General features: G+C 41.2%; 1 protein-coding gene across 1 annotated transcript in view; it reads right to left on the reverse strand.

The window, feature by feature from the left end:
• Positions 1 to 13,658, reverse strand: part of SCN11A (sodium voltage-gated channel alpha subunit 11) — a 139,377-nt gene that overhangs the window by 82,460 nt on the left and 43,259 nt on the right. The window contains exon 4 of the mRNA XM_086365978.1: positions 7,078 to 7,212. Coding sequence (XP_086222104.1) covers positions 7,078 to 7,212 — 135 coding nt within the window. The remainder of the gene's footprint in view (positions 1 to 7,077; positions 7,213 to 13,658) is intronic.

The following is a 13,658-nucleotide window of genomic DNA, read 5'->3' on the forward strand; positions in this document are numbered from 1 at the left end:
GCCCTTATCCCTGATAGCACTTTCTATAAGGACTTTCTCCACAGCTTCAGGCTTAAAACTAGACTCAGAAAAAAAAAAAAAATACTGTTTCAGTTGAATGCATTTATTCTCCATATCAAGCATCCTTTTCCTTTCTAATTTACTGAATGACAATCTAGGACTAATTCTCACACCCCTCCAGGGAATTACAATGGGAGTCTGACATAGGACTGGTGTCTTCATTGAACAACCATGTGTTCAGTGCCTGTTCCAGGCACAGTGCTAGGTATTAATGGTGAAAAAAACCTCCATTGCTCCTCCCGGCACTACAGTTATGCTGCCCTGCTGTAGTGGAGAAGACAGATAAAAGACATGAAATTATAACAGAGTAAGATAAATGCTACTCTAGGAAAGGAATAGAGGAGAGTATCTAAGCAGCTTTGCCGAATCAGCGATGGGTTACCAAAGCTTTAATGTCTTAGTTGAGACCTGAAGGAGATGTAAGTCTCAGAGAAGAAAATAAGGGACATCAGAGTGTTGCAGGGAGAGGAAAGAGCATGAACAAAGACACTTGGTTGAAAAAGCACATTATCCATCAACAGGTCTTGTTTGCCCAGAATGGAGATTTTTGTGGAGCATGATGGTCAGTCAGCATCAGAGAGCGTGTGGGGGCCTATAATACTTAGTAAAGATCATGAACTTCACCCTGAGGGTAGGGGGGAGTTGCTAACATTTGAGTTATTACTATTACAGAGGAGAAACACTATCATTTTTTAATATCCCTCTTACTGGTGAGAATGGATAGATTTGGGATAAGGGGATGAAGGAGTTGAGAAGGCTAGAAGAGGAGAAGTGAGCTTAGAAACTGTTTCAACGGGTCATAACCACTGAGGATGACCTAATGGAGTAGATGGATTTGAGAGTCATTTAAGAAACAGGTGGATTTGAGTGATAGGAAGGAGCCAAGGCTCCTGGATTGGGCAAGTGGGTTAACAGTGCCACTCACTCACATAGAGAGCACTAGGGAAGGAGAAAGCTATGGGTGAACAGATTCAGTTTAAAACACATGGAGTTGAAGCTATCGACAGGACCTGCAAGCAGAGAGAATCAAGAAGCACTTCAGTACAAGAAAATCACAGCTTATACACATTAGGCTCTGAAAACAGCACATTTAAAATAATAATTAAAAAAAAAAACCCTAAAAACATGGTCAAAATTTCCCTTGAAAGTCCCTTAGGGAGGTACCATATTGAAGAGGCATCTCAATTCATTTGTCAACACATTCAGTACTGCCAGTTTTCTTCCAGTGCCAGAACCAGTCACTCTTTCTTCAGTGAAGAAAGTAGCTGGATTGTGTTTAAGAGTCATAATAAAGGCAACAAAAAAATGTCTTTAAACACACTAAGGGTAATGTAATATTCACAAGGTGTGAGCTGTATTTCAACAGAAACCAAACCTGGGACCATAGATTCAGAGGATTCTGTCCTCCACTCATTCAGGGTCAAGCTCATAATAGATGTGCCCAGATGATGGAACTGGCTACACTATTTAAATTACTCTCTCTTCTCTCCCCTTCCCTCCATGCCTCTCCCCTTCTATTTCTCCCCTCTCTTCTCTCTCATAAACGTGTATAGTCAAATTTATACAAATGAAGTAAGCATATGATACTCTACTGAGTTTGGCTCTAGAGCTCATAAAAGACATTTAAGACAAGCATAAAGTTCTTTGCTGTAAATAGCATATGAATGTTAGTTGATCCTATAAAATGGTTGAGCCAGGTAAAGACCCTTGATGGCAAAAACTAGACTTTATGCTAAGTTGCAGCAAGAAATACAGTGGAGGGCTCTTGACATAATAATGAGACTATTAAAAAAGAAAATGGACACTCTGATCCTGCTGTTCTGACCCTGAGGTATCTTGGTTGGGTTCTTGAGTAAAAAAGACTTTATAAAAATAAACAACACAAATGAAACTGACAACCCCCTGAAACTGCACACATCAAAATTTGTTATAGACGATGTAATAACTAAAGAACTACATCTTAAAGGTAACACTGGGAGGAGGGGGGAAGTATGAAACCATTAGGGAAAATGTAATCAGAAGAATTTTCTGACTAACAATAATAAATAGGTATAAATTAGCATTTGCATCTATAGAGGATAATTTCTCATGAGCTTTGGATAATAACCTGGATATAATGACATGTATTCAAGAGCTGTTCAACACAAGTTTTAGATTCAAATCTTAAGCCACAATTATTTTGGCATTCTTCTTTTAAATAACAACAACTAAAATAAACTGTCTAAAGAAGGAAAAAAAAAAGGTAACACTGAAAACCACAAAAATTGACCCAGGAAAAAAGAAGAGTTTATAAAAATTATCAACTCAAATCTGATAAAATAAAACCACATGCAGTAAAATTTTCTTATTAACTGAAAAAAATTAATGGAAGAATCAAATACTCTTTAACAGAAGTAGACTCAGGAAAACTGGACTGTAGAAACAGAGGCTGCACATGCAAAATTAATTAAGGTAATGAATTAGTAAAATAAATATGGCACAAATTATAAATGATACAATTTGGAAATATTCAAACACAAAAATATTTAATTCTGAAAATTTCTGTACAGAAAATAATTTCATTGCATGGAAAATTCATTGAAGAATTAATTTGTGTGTATGTTAGTTGCTCAGTAGTGTCCAACTCTGTGGACTGCAGCCCTCCAGGCTCCTCTGTCCATGGGATTTCCCAGGCAAGAATACTGGAGTGGGTTGCCATTTCCTTCTCCAGAGGATCTTCCTGACCCAGGGATCAAACTTGGGCCTCCTGCATTGCGGGCAGATTCTTTACCATCTGAGCAACCAGGGGCGCCCACAAAGAATTAAATTAGCTAAGTGCAATTTTTTCCTAAGCCTCATTAATACTCAAGTGGGGAGGCAAATTTTTCTAACATTAAATGATTCGTTACCAAAAAAGTTGAGTATATGCTCCCAAACAGCAAAAAAAGAATCAAAAAATGGAGGCTGCATGGGCTCCAAGATATACTGTACCCAACCCAAGAGTGCAATAAAACTATTCCAGGATATCTGCACCTCAATGGTCTTTATCCAGCAAGAATCAGAAATCAGAACACCATAAGAAAAAGTCTTCAAGAATAAAGTCCAAGAGGGATGGTATGGGGAGGGGACGGGGAACACGTGTATACCTGTGGCAGATTCATGTCGATGTGTGGCAGAACGAATACAATATTGTAATTAACCTCCAATTAAAATAAATAAATTTATATTTAAAAAATAAATAAATAAGTAAATTCTCTCTAACAAAAATATATGATTAAGAAACTGGCTTATTAATAAGTAAGAAAAGAAAGATAATTAGAAATTTCATGAAAATAAAATGTTCTTCAAAAAGTCATGTTTTACACATGAGGCCAACTAAATGATCTGAGCAGCCAACAGATTATAAGAATAGGGAAAAAAGAGAGTCCATGTGACCTGACACTTAGAACATTCTCCTTCACGCAGCAGAAGGTCAGTGCTTTCAGAGTCCACCCCTTCTTTAAGGGTCCAAATATAGTACTTGGTTTTAGAGACTTATAGCTATAAAAATCACTATATCATGAAGGTTATATATTAGGTTTTTATTTTTAACAATCATCTGATACATAAAGAAAAATTAATTATAATTACAGGATAGACTTCAAAATGTTATAAATGTTATAAAATACTGTTACAAGCTGAAGTTGGAGAGAAAAGATGAAGGGAAGTTCAGAGGCACCAACTTCCTCATCCTAAACACTTAAGAGAAATACGACATTCTATGGAAGGTCAACGCATCAAGCAGTACAAGTTTATCCCTTAAAATTACACAGGTAATTAAGTGCAAAACCAAATTAGAAATACAGGGAACAAAAACTGGAAGAAATCATGAGAAAGGCAGAAGGATTACTGTAAGGAGTTAAATCCTTCATCACCGTCTGAGCCACCAAGGAAGTCATCCTTCATTACACACAGTCACAATTCAATAATTTTTACTTAAACTTGATAAATCAAGAAACAGACATATAAGAGAATTATTTAGAGTTAAGTGACCAGAAGACTGAAAAACTGAAATGGTTAAAAGTAGACTAGATATATTGGTTAAGGTGGAAACATTTTATTTTTCATGTTCTATCCTTCCCAACATTTCCTCCTTTGGAGCTATTTGAGTTATATGCATGTATGTGACTTTCATAGGATTGAAAAAAGATTGCAAAAATTCTTCAAGGGCTCAAAACATTCTCTAATTCAAAACAGAGAGTTAAAGTATCAGGTATAAAGACAGGCTCTAAATCTCCTAGAGTCAGAAAGGAAGCAAGCTTAATCTCAATTTACAGTCCTAAACCAGGAGACCATGTGAATTATGATTTGACCCAAGGCAATCCTGGTGACTGGGAGGCCCATGAGAATGCTCTGCCAGACCCCCATCAGGTGATAGGCTAAACTGGCCAGCGAGGTGGGGAGCCATTTGTCAGGGCCTCTGAGGGCCTGTCTGGGCTCAACAGGCTCATGGGCCCACTGCCACCAAATAAAAAACAAACACTCACCTAGGAAGGAGGGCTAAGGCCTCACTTCTGTGAGCAGAGACCCTAAATTCATCAGGAATCCACTCTCTGTTAAGTAGCTCCAGACCTTAATTCAAATCTATAGCTTTATAGAGTTATTTAGATCTGAATTCCAATCGTTCGTTCACTCATGTGCTGGGTCTTACCAGCCTCCAGGGTCTTACAATGGTGTGGGGAATCAAGCAAGTCAAGCACGAAGGATGAAGCCATACAATGAGTGCAGCTGCACCAGGGGCTTTGGGAGCCTGGAGGAAGGCACAGTTATGAAGGCTAGAAGTCAGAAGAGTATGGTGTGAAAGCACTGAGGATAGCAAAAGGCTTTTCTTTCTTGTTTATGATTTTACCTATAATTACAACAGCTACATAATCTTACTGTGCTGGCCATCTTAATTTGCTCTACAGGTCTCTCCCCATCCTTTCCCACCCTACTCAATGCCCATGAGCTGATCTATCTGGAGCCCCCTCACTGGGGTCCCTTGAACTCTGGCTTCTGGTTGAGCTTGGCCAGTGGGAGGCACCAGTGAGAGACCCAGAGAACAGTGGAGAATGGAGGCAGGGATTTCTTTCCCAACTCTCTCCCTGATGGCAGCACGCAGCACAGTTCCTGTCAGCTTCCCTTCTGGTTCTATCCACACAGCTTCACTTCCGGTTCTATAGTACATTCCCCTTCCCCTTCAGACGTGGAATATAATGTCACCCCATTCTCAACACACCTGAGAACAGCACTCTAACTTGTTTCTGTTACTGTAACTCTGCCTGAACTTTTATAAAATGTCTCTTCAATAAAACATCCTCAAAATGCCCAGTTTGAATGTGCTATCTGTTTCCTGCCAGGGCTTGGGCTGATAGAATCATCCATTAAAGAAAATTTAGAAAACAAGGAAATGATCACTCACAAACCAAAGCTACTGACCACATGCAAGTTTTAACATTTGGGAGGGATTTCTTTTCTGTAGTCTTCTTATGAATATATTTACATAGCGCTCATTGGGATACATATGCCATTTCACTCTGTGAATTTTTCAATTAACATGACATTTCAAACATTTTCACAATGATAGATGTCATATAATGATGTCTATCTTGTTCCAGGCAAAATTATTATCTCATTTAATCCTCAGAGCAATCTAATGAGATAAATATTATCCTTGGGGGATTTCTGAAAAGAAATATTCATCTGGAATTAAGCTGAATCCCTCTCTTAAGAGGCAGAGATTTTAACCTTACATCTTCCTTTAACTAGTGTTTCTTGCTAGTTTTGTCTAGGAGCTCGACCCTCACACTTTTCCCTAACCAGTAAGAGGAAGTCACAAAAGGATTGCAGCTGTACAACCAGAACCTTTTGCCATGGATCTGGTCCACACAATTTAAAATGCCAAAGGTCCACCCTGAGGTTAATAAGAGTCTGAGCCATGGGCTAAGCACTGTCAAACACTTTAAATAGATTATCTCTCATAATTTCCCAAGAGAGCTACAGGGTAGATACTTTTATACCATCCACATTTTACAAAAGAAAACAGGACTTAGAGAAATGGAAATACTTGCCTATGATCCTGTAAGTGCTGGAGAATCTCAATTCATGCAATTCCACCTATCCGCCTACATTGTTATACCTAAGCTAAGACAGTCCAAGAAGGTGACAGAAGGAAGTCAGGAGGAAAAAGGCACACAGCTTCCAGCTGGGCTGGGTGGATGGCACCCTCACTGTGTGTGGCATTCTTCCCTGAACATCAGCCTCACTGCTACCATTCACATGTCACTCCCACAGGCATCCCACGGGCCCCACCATGACACCCTCCCACTCACCCAAGCCAGAGAGTCCAGTGGTGACTATACTCTACAGGATGCCCTTTCATCCATTTTGGGTGGTGGTCCCCATAACAAGTTCCAACTTTGGTGATGCATAAGTCATATTCATTAATGTGGGCTACAAGAATATATACATACTCTTCCTCCTTCATAGATCCCATAAGAAAATCAGAAAGAAAGCAAACATGTACAGACTTTAACACAATTTGATCTCCGTCCAAAGCCAATCCCAAGCTAGGTGCTAGCTCTTCTAAAAAAACAAAACAAAAACACCCTCATGTATATCAATTTCTGATTAAGTTAACTGGCCACAGGGAATTCAGAAAATGTTTGGAGGATTTGCACCATAGCCTCAGATGGAGACCAAGACTTGAACACATCATTTCTAGAAAAGCCCAGTTTCTGACTCAAAGTCCAGGGTTGCAAGCACCTACCAGGCCAGCCAGCTGACCATCTTCTATCCCCATGCCCTCTCAGAGCACTTGAAAGGAGGAGAATCACCTGATGGACCCTATTACCTAAGCCATGTATCCTGGTACCTGGTCTCTGCCTCTGATTTGAGCAGGAAAATGTTACAGAAGACCCGTACTTCACCCTGATGAAAAAAAATCAGCAAGTTCCATAGTGGCAGGTCCAGCCTTGAAAGGACAGAAGAACAGGGCTGCTCCCAGCCCGGAAGACTTACCTTCCTCCTGGTAAGGCAGCTCCAGGCAGCAGCTCCCGTGGCACCTCTTGAAGCTCTCCACAGAGCAAGTCTCTCACAGAGTCCAAGCTTCTGCTCCTGACAGTTGAAGCCCTTCTGGGAGGGGCGGCTCCAAAGCTGGGTGGAGAGCATAGAGGAAGGCGAATGGGAAGTGAGCCAAAGTGATTTTAAAGAATTGTGTAGGAAACCCTGTAACCGGAGAAGTGACTGAGATGATACTTACATTTATACTTTGGAAGCATCTGCCTTTAATCAGTGCTTAATCTAACTCTGCAGAAAGCATCATTAATAAAGAAACAGGTTGTTTTTTTTTCCTTTGGCCTCATCCAAGTGGGTGAGAAAATATAGAAAACTCTATCTGAAAAGCCATGCTGCTTCTGCATTCAGCTTAGCTTGAAGGTCAGCTAACTTGGGGCCGTAGGGTCTCATCCCCCAGAACCTACCAAGGTCCACAATGTGAAACTGTTCACAGGGCACCCATTCAGCTCCTCCAACTTTCTCTTCTCTTGCGCCATCAACACCGGGGTTCAGAACTATGAAAATACATGCTTGCTTATGTATTTATCATAAGGGACACCAATAAGACCCCTTGGCCACCAAAGCAACTCCACAATGGACCTGTCACCAAACTCAAACTCTCCTATGTAGGTTTCTGTTTTGTTAATTCTTAGGGGAAAATGAAATCCTGCTGGGCAGTGTCATACCATAAGCTATTTTCAGCCGTTGTTACCTATCAGAGGCCAGCTGATGGTGAACTGAGGTTAAGGACACAATATGAGTGTTTACAAGGAAGCAGGAGGTAGGAAGCAATTGTTTAAAGGAGTGTTGGATTGGAATCATAGGCAGATTTTTCATCCTGCGAGAAGAGGCACTGAATTCTGGTCAGAAGAACTAGGCTCTACTATTCAAAGCTGTGTGATATTGGACAGATCACTCAATTGCTCTGAGTCCTTATTTTCTCCCTATAAAATGGGATAATCTTCCAAATCTTCTTAGCCTCAGGAAGCAAATGTGATTGTATCTGTGAAAACACTCTGCAAACACTAGATATAATATCTTAATTTAAGAGAGAACAGTCCTGGTTGTTTTTCTCCCCCTACTGCCTCAACACCTAGACCCCATGGAGAGGATGAAATTGCACATGTGGGATGAGATTAGCACCAGGCCCGGCACAGTGTATATGACCGTTTTAAACCCTTGTCTGATTTTAGGGTGACTCTCAGAGTAAGAGAAGATCAAAGAATAAGAAGCGCTCAGAGTTAATGAGCATTTTTTACATGGACAGAAATGTGTGCATTTGAAGAGGTAAAGGAGGCCTGTAAATCCATTATCTTAAGAGGCCCTGGCCTTTTTAATATAAACTCTTTGCAAATATTATTTTCCTAAGCTATTAAGTCAGATTCAGACTTCCCACTCTGAAGTTTCAAAGAATCTTTCTAGCTCCATCTCCAAGGAAGTGAAAATTATTCCAGGGGTAAGGACTTAATTGACTAAGAGTACTGCACAAACACAGGCCGCCCAAGCAGCATGCGGCTTGCATTCAGGACTTCCCCCAGACTCACCTTCCCTATGGGGAACTTAGGGAAGACATACATGCATTTGAAAAATTGAGCAGAGGGACTTCCCTGTTGGTCCAGTGGTTGAGACCCCACACTTCCTTGTAACATGAGATGCCAATGCAAGAGCACTCACATTTGCATACCTCGAACCATATAGCATCGTCACCTTCCTCAAGTGCTAGTAGGCAGCAAGACCTTGCCAGTTTCAGTCCGACCATCTGATAAGGTGATCCACTTCAGCATCAGTGGTCAAGTATGGTGCATCTGCTTTAGCAGCAACCATGCCTCCCATCTGCTGATTTCGCAAAGATGACATTGAACCTCCACTATTTCAGAGTACTTGGAAATACTATAATGAGATGTGGGCCCTTGAGCAGTCTGCAGTCTCTTTATGAGAAAGAGACTTCATGTGTTCAAAGAACTACAAAACAAGAATGGGAACATCAAAGGTCAGCAAGCAAGATGCAAACAAAGGCCTTCAAAGCATAGAACAGAGAGTAACTCATTCTGGGAAGGCTTCCAAGAAGAGGTGGGATTTGAACAGAAGCTCAGAAAATGAGTAAGAACTCAATATTTAGCGAAAGTAAGGATGGGCTTTTCGGGAAAAGCATAAGCCAGGTCACACCAGCCTGGAAAGATAAGACTGTGTAGAGAATCTCAAGTGGTTCCATGGGGATAGCTGAGGGGGAGGCTGAGATGAAGGGATGCTTTGCATGGCCTTGCACACCACTTCGATATTGCCAAGCTTGAACAGGAACTTGTTTTAGCCAAAGGCACAGCTCTGGCACTGTCTTATGCTTCTGATTATTTTATGTATAACCACCAAATCCTTTGTTTCCCTAACATGCACCACTGCTATCTCACTGACAATAAGATATCCATGTAAATGAGTGATGCTGAGAGTGTGATGTCCAGCACAGCAGAAGGTAAGAGCAGTCAAAGGGAACAGAATATTTTGTGGGGAAACTTAAAATGAGCAAACCAAGGAGAACTGGTTGTGACTAATTCTGGGAACACACATCTTAGGAAGTCCAGAATCCATTTCCAAGGATGTACTTACCTTTAAGGTCCTAAGGGAGATTCCCAGATATATCCCTACAGAAAACACGCTTGTTGAAGACATAGTTTCATGATCTTATTCACTGTTATGGCCATATTCTTAAAACTGTATATATTTACTAGGTGCTTAATAATTATTTGCAAATGAATAAGAGAACTACTAACCTCACAGTCCTTTCTGAAACCCAATACAGGCTCCTCAGTCCTATCAATCTGGCTCTGATGTGTCTGGCTCTGTACGATCTTGCTCTTCCTTTCTAGCCTTCATTCTCAGAGGTAAAGCCCTTCTAACCTCTCACTGGACTGTTGTAATGGCCTTCCCAATGAACAGTCTGCCCCTGCCCCTTCCTGGGAGACTGCCCCATGTACTGACTACTCCTGCTCCAGCCACATCCCTCTTCTTTGCCCCCTGCCTCACCCAGAGTATTGCTAAAGCTGCCCTCCTCTTGCCTTTCTTCCTGCCCCTTTCCCCAGTCCCTCCATTTCTCAATTCCTGCTGCTTCCATGAAGTTTTCATGACCGTGCCATCTCTCTGTGAGCCTCCTCTACATGATTAGTCATCAATATTCCAATAGCACAGTACATCACCTTTGTGATTGGCTCCACACCATTTCAAGATTATTTTAGATACTACCTTTGTGTTTTAGTTTGTTTTAGTTCCTCCAAAAGCATTAGACAAGTCCTTCAGTGAAAGAGTTTGTTTGGGAGGTGGATCACAGGAAACATGCATGAAGGAAAGAGAAATGGAAGGCTAAGAAGGAGGAAAAGCCAATAAAGGGTGTACACTTCAGCTGATATGGCAGATTGGAGGCTCAGCCTCTCTCAGGAGTTTCTGAGGAAATGCAGAATTTATTTGAGAATTATGAAGCTGGGCATTTGTCCTCTGGCTTATATCCCTTAGAGGCTGAGGGTTGCCCACAGGGACATTATGATAATCAGCCTCCAAAATGGCTTCAGTGACCCTTACCTCTGATATTCACATTCTTACGTGGTCCTATCCCAAATTGAACAGGTATAACCAACACGATATTGCAGAAGTGACAGTGTGTAATTTCTGAGTCTCAATCACATAAGGTAATGCGGCTTCTCCCTGGTCTCTTGGACTGCTCCTCTGCAGGGAGCCAACAGCCACCGTGCTGTGAAGACACTCAATCAGCCCTGTGGAGACTCCACATGGGAAGGAACTGAGGTGTCTTGCCAATAACCGGCACGAACTTATCAGCCATGAGAGTAAGCCATCTTGGAAGTAGATCCTCCAGTCTCTGTTGAGGTTAATTTCTCTCTGACCTCCAGTCTCTGGGTTATGCTTGCTCATGGGCCGAGAGAGCTCCTGTGGCAAACCACTGAGACAGAAAAGCCAAAAGAAGCAAGAGAGACCACTGAGGTGGGATGCTGTTAGAGCACAGGAGCCGTCCACCACATATTAGCTGAAATCGGAGGTAGTCTGAGGGAGTGTAGCATGGGTTCCGAGAGCATCTGCTGGGCTTGAAAACTTGCTAAAAGATGGTTCCTGTGTATTCTTCTGTCATCTCAACAAGGTTTGCCAAATGGTTACATACATGTAGGCTGTGAGCAAGGCTTCAGTGTCCAGCTCATGAGATCTCCTGCAACACACAGCAAAAACTACTCCATCCTCTAACTCCTATTATTCACTTCTTATACCTATATTTAGCACTTAGCTCACTGCTTCCATTTTCTGATATGCATTATTGAAGATTATTTTGGTTGCAAGTAAGGAAATCCTAACCCTAGTATATTGTATAAGCAAAAAAAAAGAGAAAGAGATTTTATTGGTAAGGAATGGGAATGTCATACAGAATCCAAGGGAAGAGAAGCTACTGACTCTCATGGAATAGAACCACAGACTGAATGAAGACCTGCAGGATATTCAGGAGGTTCTGCTTCTCCTCATCTCTTGGTTCTGTTACTGTTCCCCAGGCTCTTTGCTCTCCTATCTTACTGTACACTGGCTTTCTCTGGTCCTAGCTGAGTTGACATAAAATGTTGTTGTTGTTTGATCACTAAGTCAAATCCAACCTTTTGTGACCCCATGAACTGCAGCACGCCAGGCTCTTCTGTCCTCCACTATCTCCTGGAGTTTACTCAAATTCATGTCCATTGAGTCAGTGATGCTATCTAACCATCTCATCCTTTGCTGTCCCCTTCTCCTTTGGCCTTCAGTTTTTCCAAGCATTGGGGTCTTTTCCAATGAGTCGGCTCTTCACATCAGGTGGCCAAAGTATTGCAGCTTCAGCTTCAGCATCAGTCCTTCTAATGAATATTCAGAGTTAATTTCCTTTAGGATTGGCTGATTTGATCTTCTTGCTGTCTAAGGGACTCTCAAGAGTCTTCTCCAGCACCACAATTTAAAAGCATCAGTTCTTCTGTACACAGCCTTCTGAGTCCAGCTCTCACATCTGTACATGACTACTGGAAAAACCACACCTTTGAATAAATGGACCTTTGCCAGCAAAGTGATGTCCCTGCTTTTTAAAATGCTGTCTAGGTTTATCACAGTTTTCCTTCCAAAGAGCATATATCTTTTAATTTCATGGCTGTAGTAATTGTCTACAGTGATTTTGGAACCCAAGAAAATAAAAATCTGTCACTCCTTCCACTTATTCCCCTTCTATTTCCATGAAGTGATGGGACTGGATACCATGATCTTTTTTGAATGCTGAGTTTTAAGCCAGCTTTTTCACTCTCCTCTTTCACCCTCATAAAGAGGCTCTTTAGTTCCTCTTCACTTTATGCCGTTAAAGTGGTATCATCTGCATATCTGAAGTTGTTGATATTTCTCCTGGCAATCTTGATTCCAGTTTGTGCTTCATCCAGCCTGACATTTCACATGATGTACTCAGCATTGAAGTTAAATAAGCAGAGTGACAATAATACAGCCTTGTCATACTCCTTTCCCAATTTGGAACCAGTCAGTTGCTCCATGTCTGGTTTCTGACTGTTGCTTCTTTCTTGACCCTCATACAGGCTTCTCAGGAGACAAGTAGGAGGTCTGGTACTCCCTTCTCTTTAAGAATTTTCCACAGTTTGTTATGAGACACACAAAGGCTTTTGTGCAGTCAGTGAAGAAGAAGTAGATGCTTTTCTGGAATTCCCTTGCTTTCTCCATGATCCAATGAATGTTGACAATTTGATCTCTGGTTCCTCTGCCTTTTCTAAACCCAGCCTATATATCTGGAAGTTCTCAGTTCACATGGTTCTAAAGCCTAGCTTGAAGGATTTTGAGCATAACCTTACTAGCATGTGATATGAGTGCAACCATATGGTAGTTGGAACATTCTTTGGCATTGCCCTTCTTTGGGATTGGAATGAGAACTAACTTTTTCCAGTCCTGTGGCCACTGCTGAGTTTTCCAAATTTGCTGACATATTGAGTGAAGCACTTTAACAGCATCACCTTTTAGGATTTTAAAAAGCTCAGCTGGAATTCCACTACTTCCACTAATTTTGTTCATAGCAATGCTCCCTAAGGCCCACTTGACTTCACACTCCAGGATGTCCAGCTCTAGGTGAGTGACCACACCATTGTGGTTATCCAGGTCATTAAAACCTTTTTTATGTAGTTCTTCTGTGTATTCTTGCCACCTCTTCTTAAACTCTTCTGCTTCTCTTAGGTCCTTACCATTATTGTCCTTTATCGTGCACATCCTTGCATGAAATGTTCCCTTGATATCTGCAATTATCTTGAGGAGATCTGTGGTCTTTCCCATTTTGCTGTTTTCCTCTATCTCTTTGCATGTGATTGATTATGTTCTTTGCAGCCAAAGATGGAGAAGGTCTACACAGTCAGAAAAAAGAGAAAAAGACCTGGGCTGACTGTGGCTCAGATCATGAGCTCCTTATTGAAAAATTCAGGCTTAAACTGAAGAAAGTATGGAAAACCACTAGATCACTCAGGTACAATCTAAATCAAATCCTTATAATAATT

This window comes from Bos grunniens, chromosome 22 (assembly GCF_055505025.1).
Source record: "Bos grunniens cultivar Pamir isolate PY7600 chromosome 22, Bosgru_T2T1.0, whole genome shotgun sequence".
Classification (NCBI taxonomy): domain Eukaryota; kingdom Metazoa; phylum Chordata; class Mammalia; order Artiodactyla; family Bovidae; genus Bos; species Bos grunniens.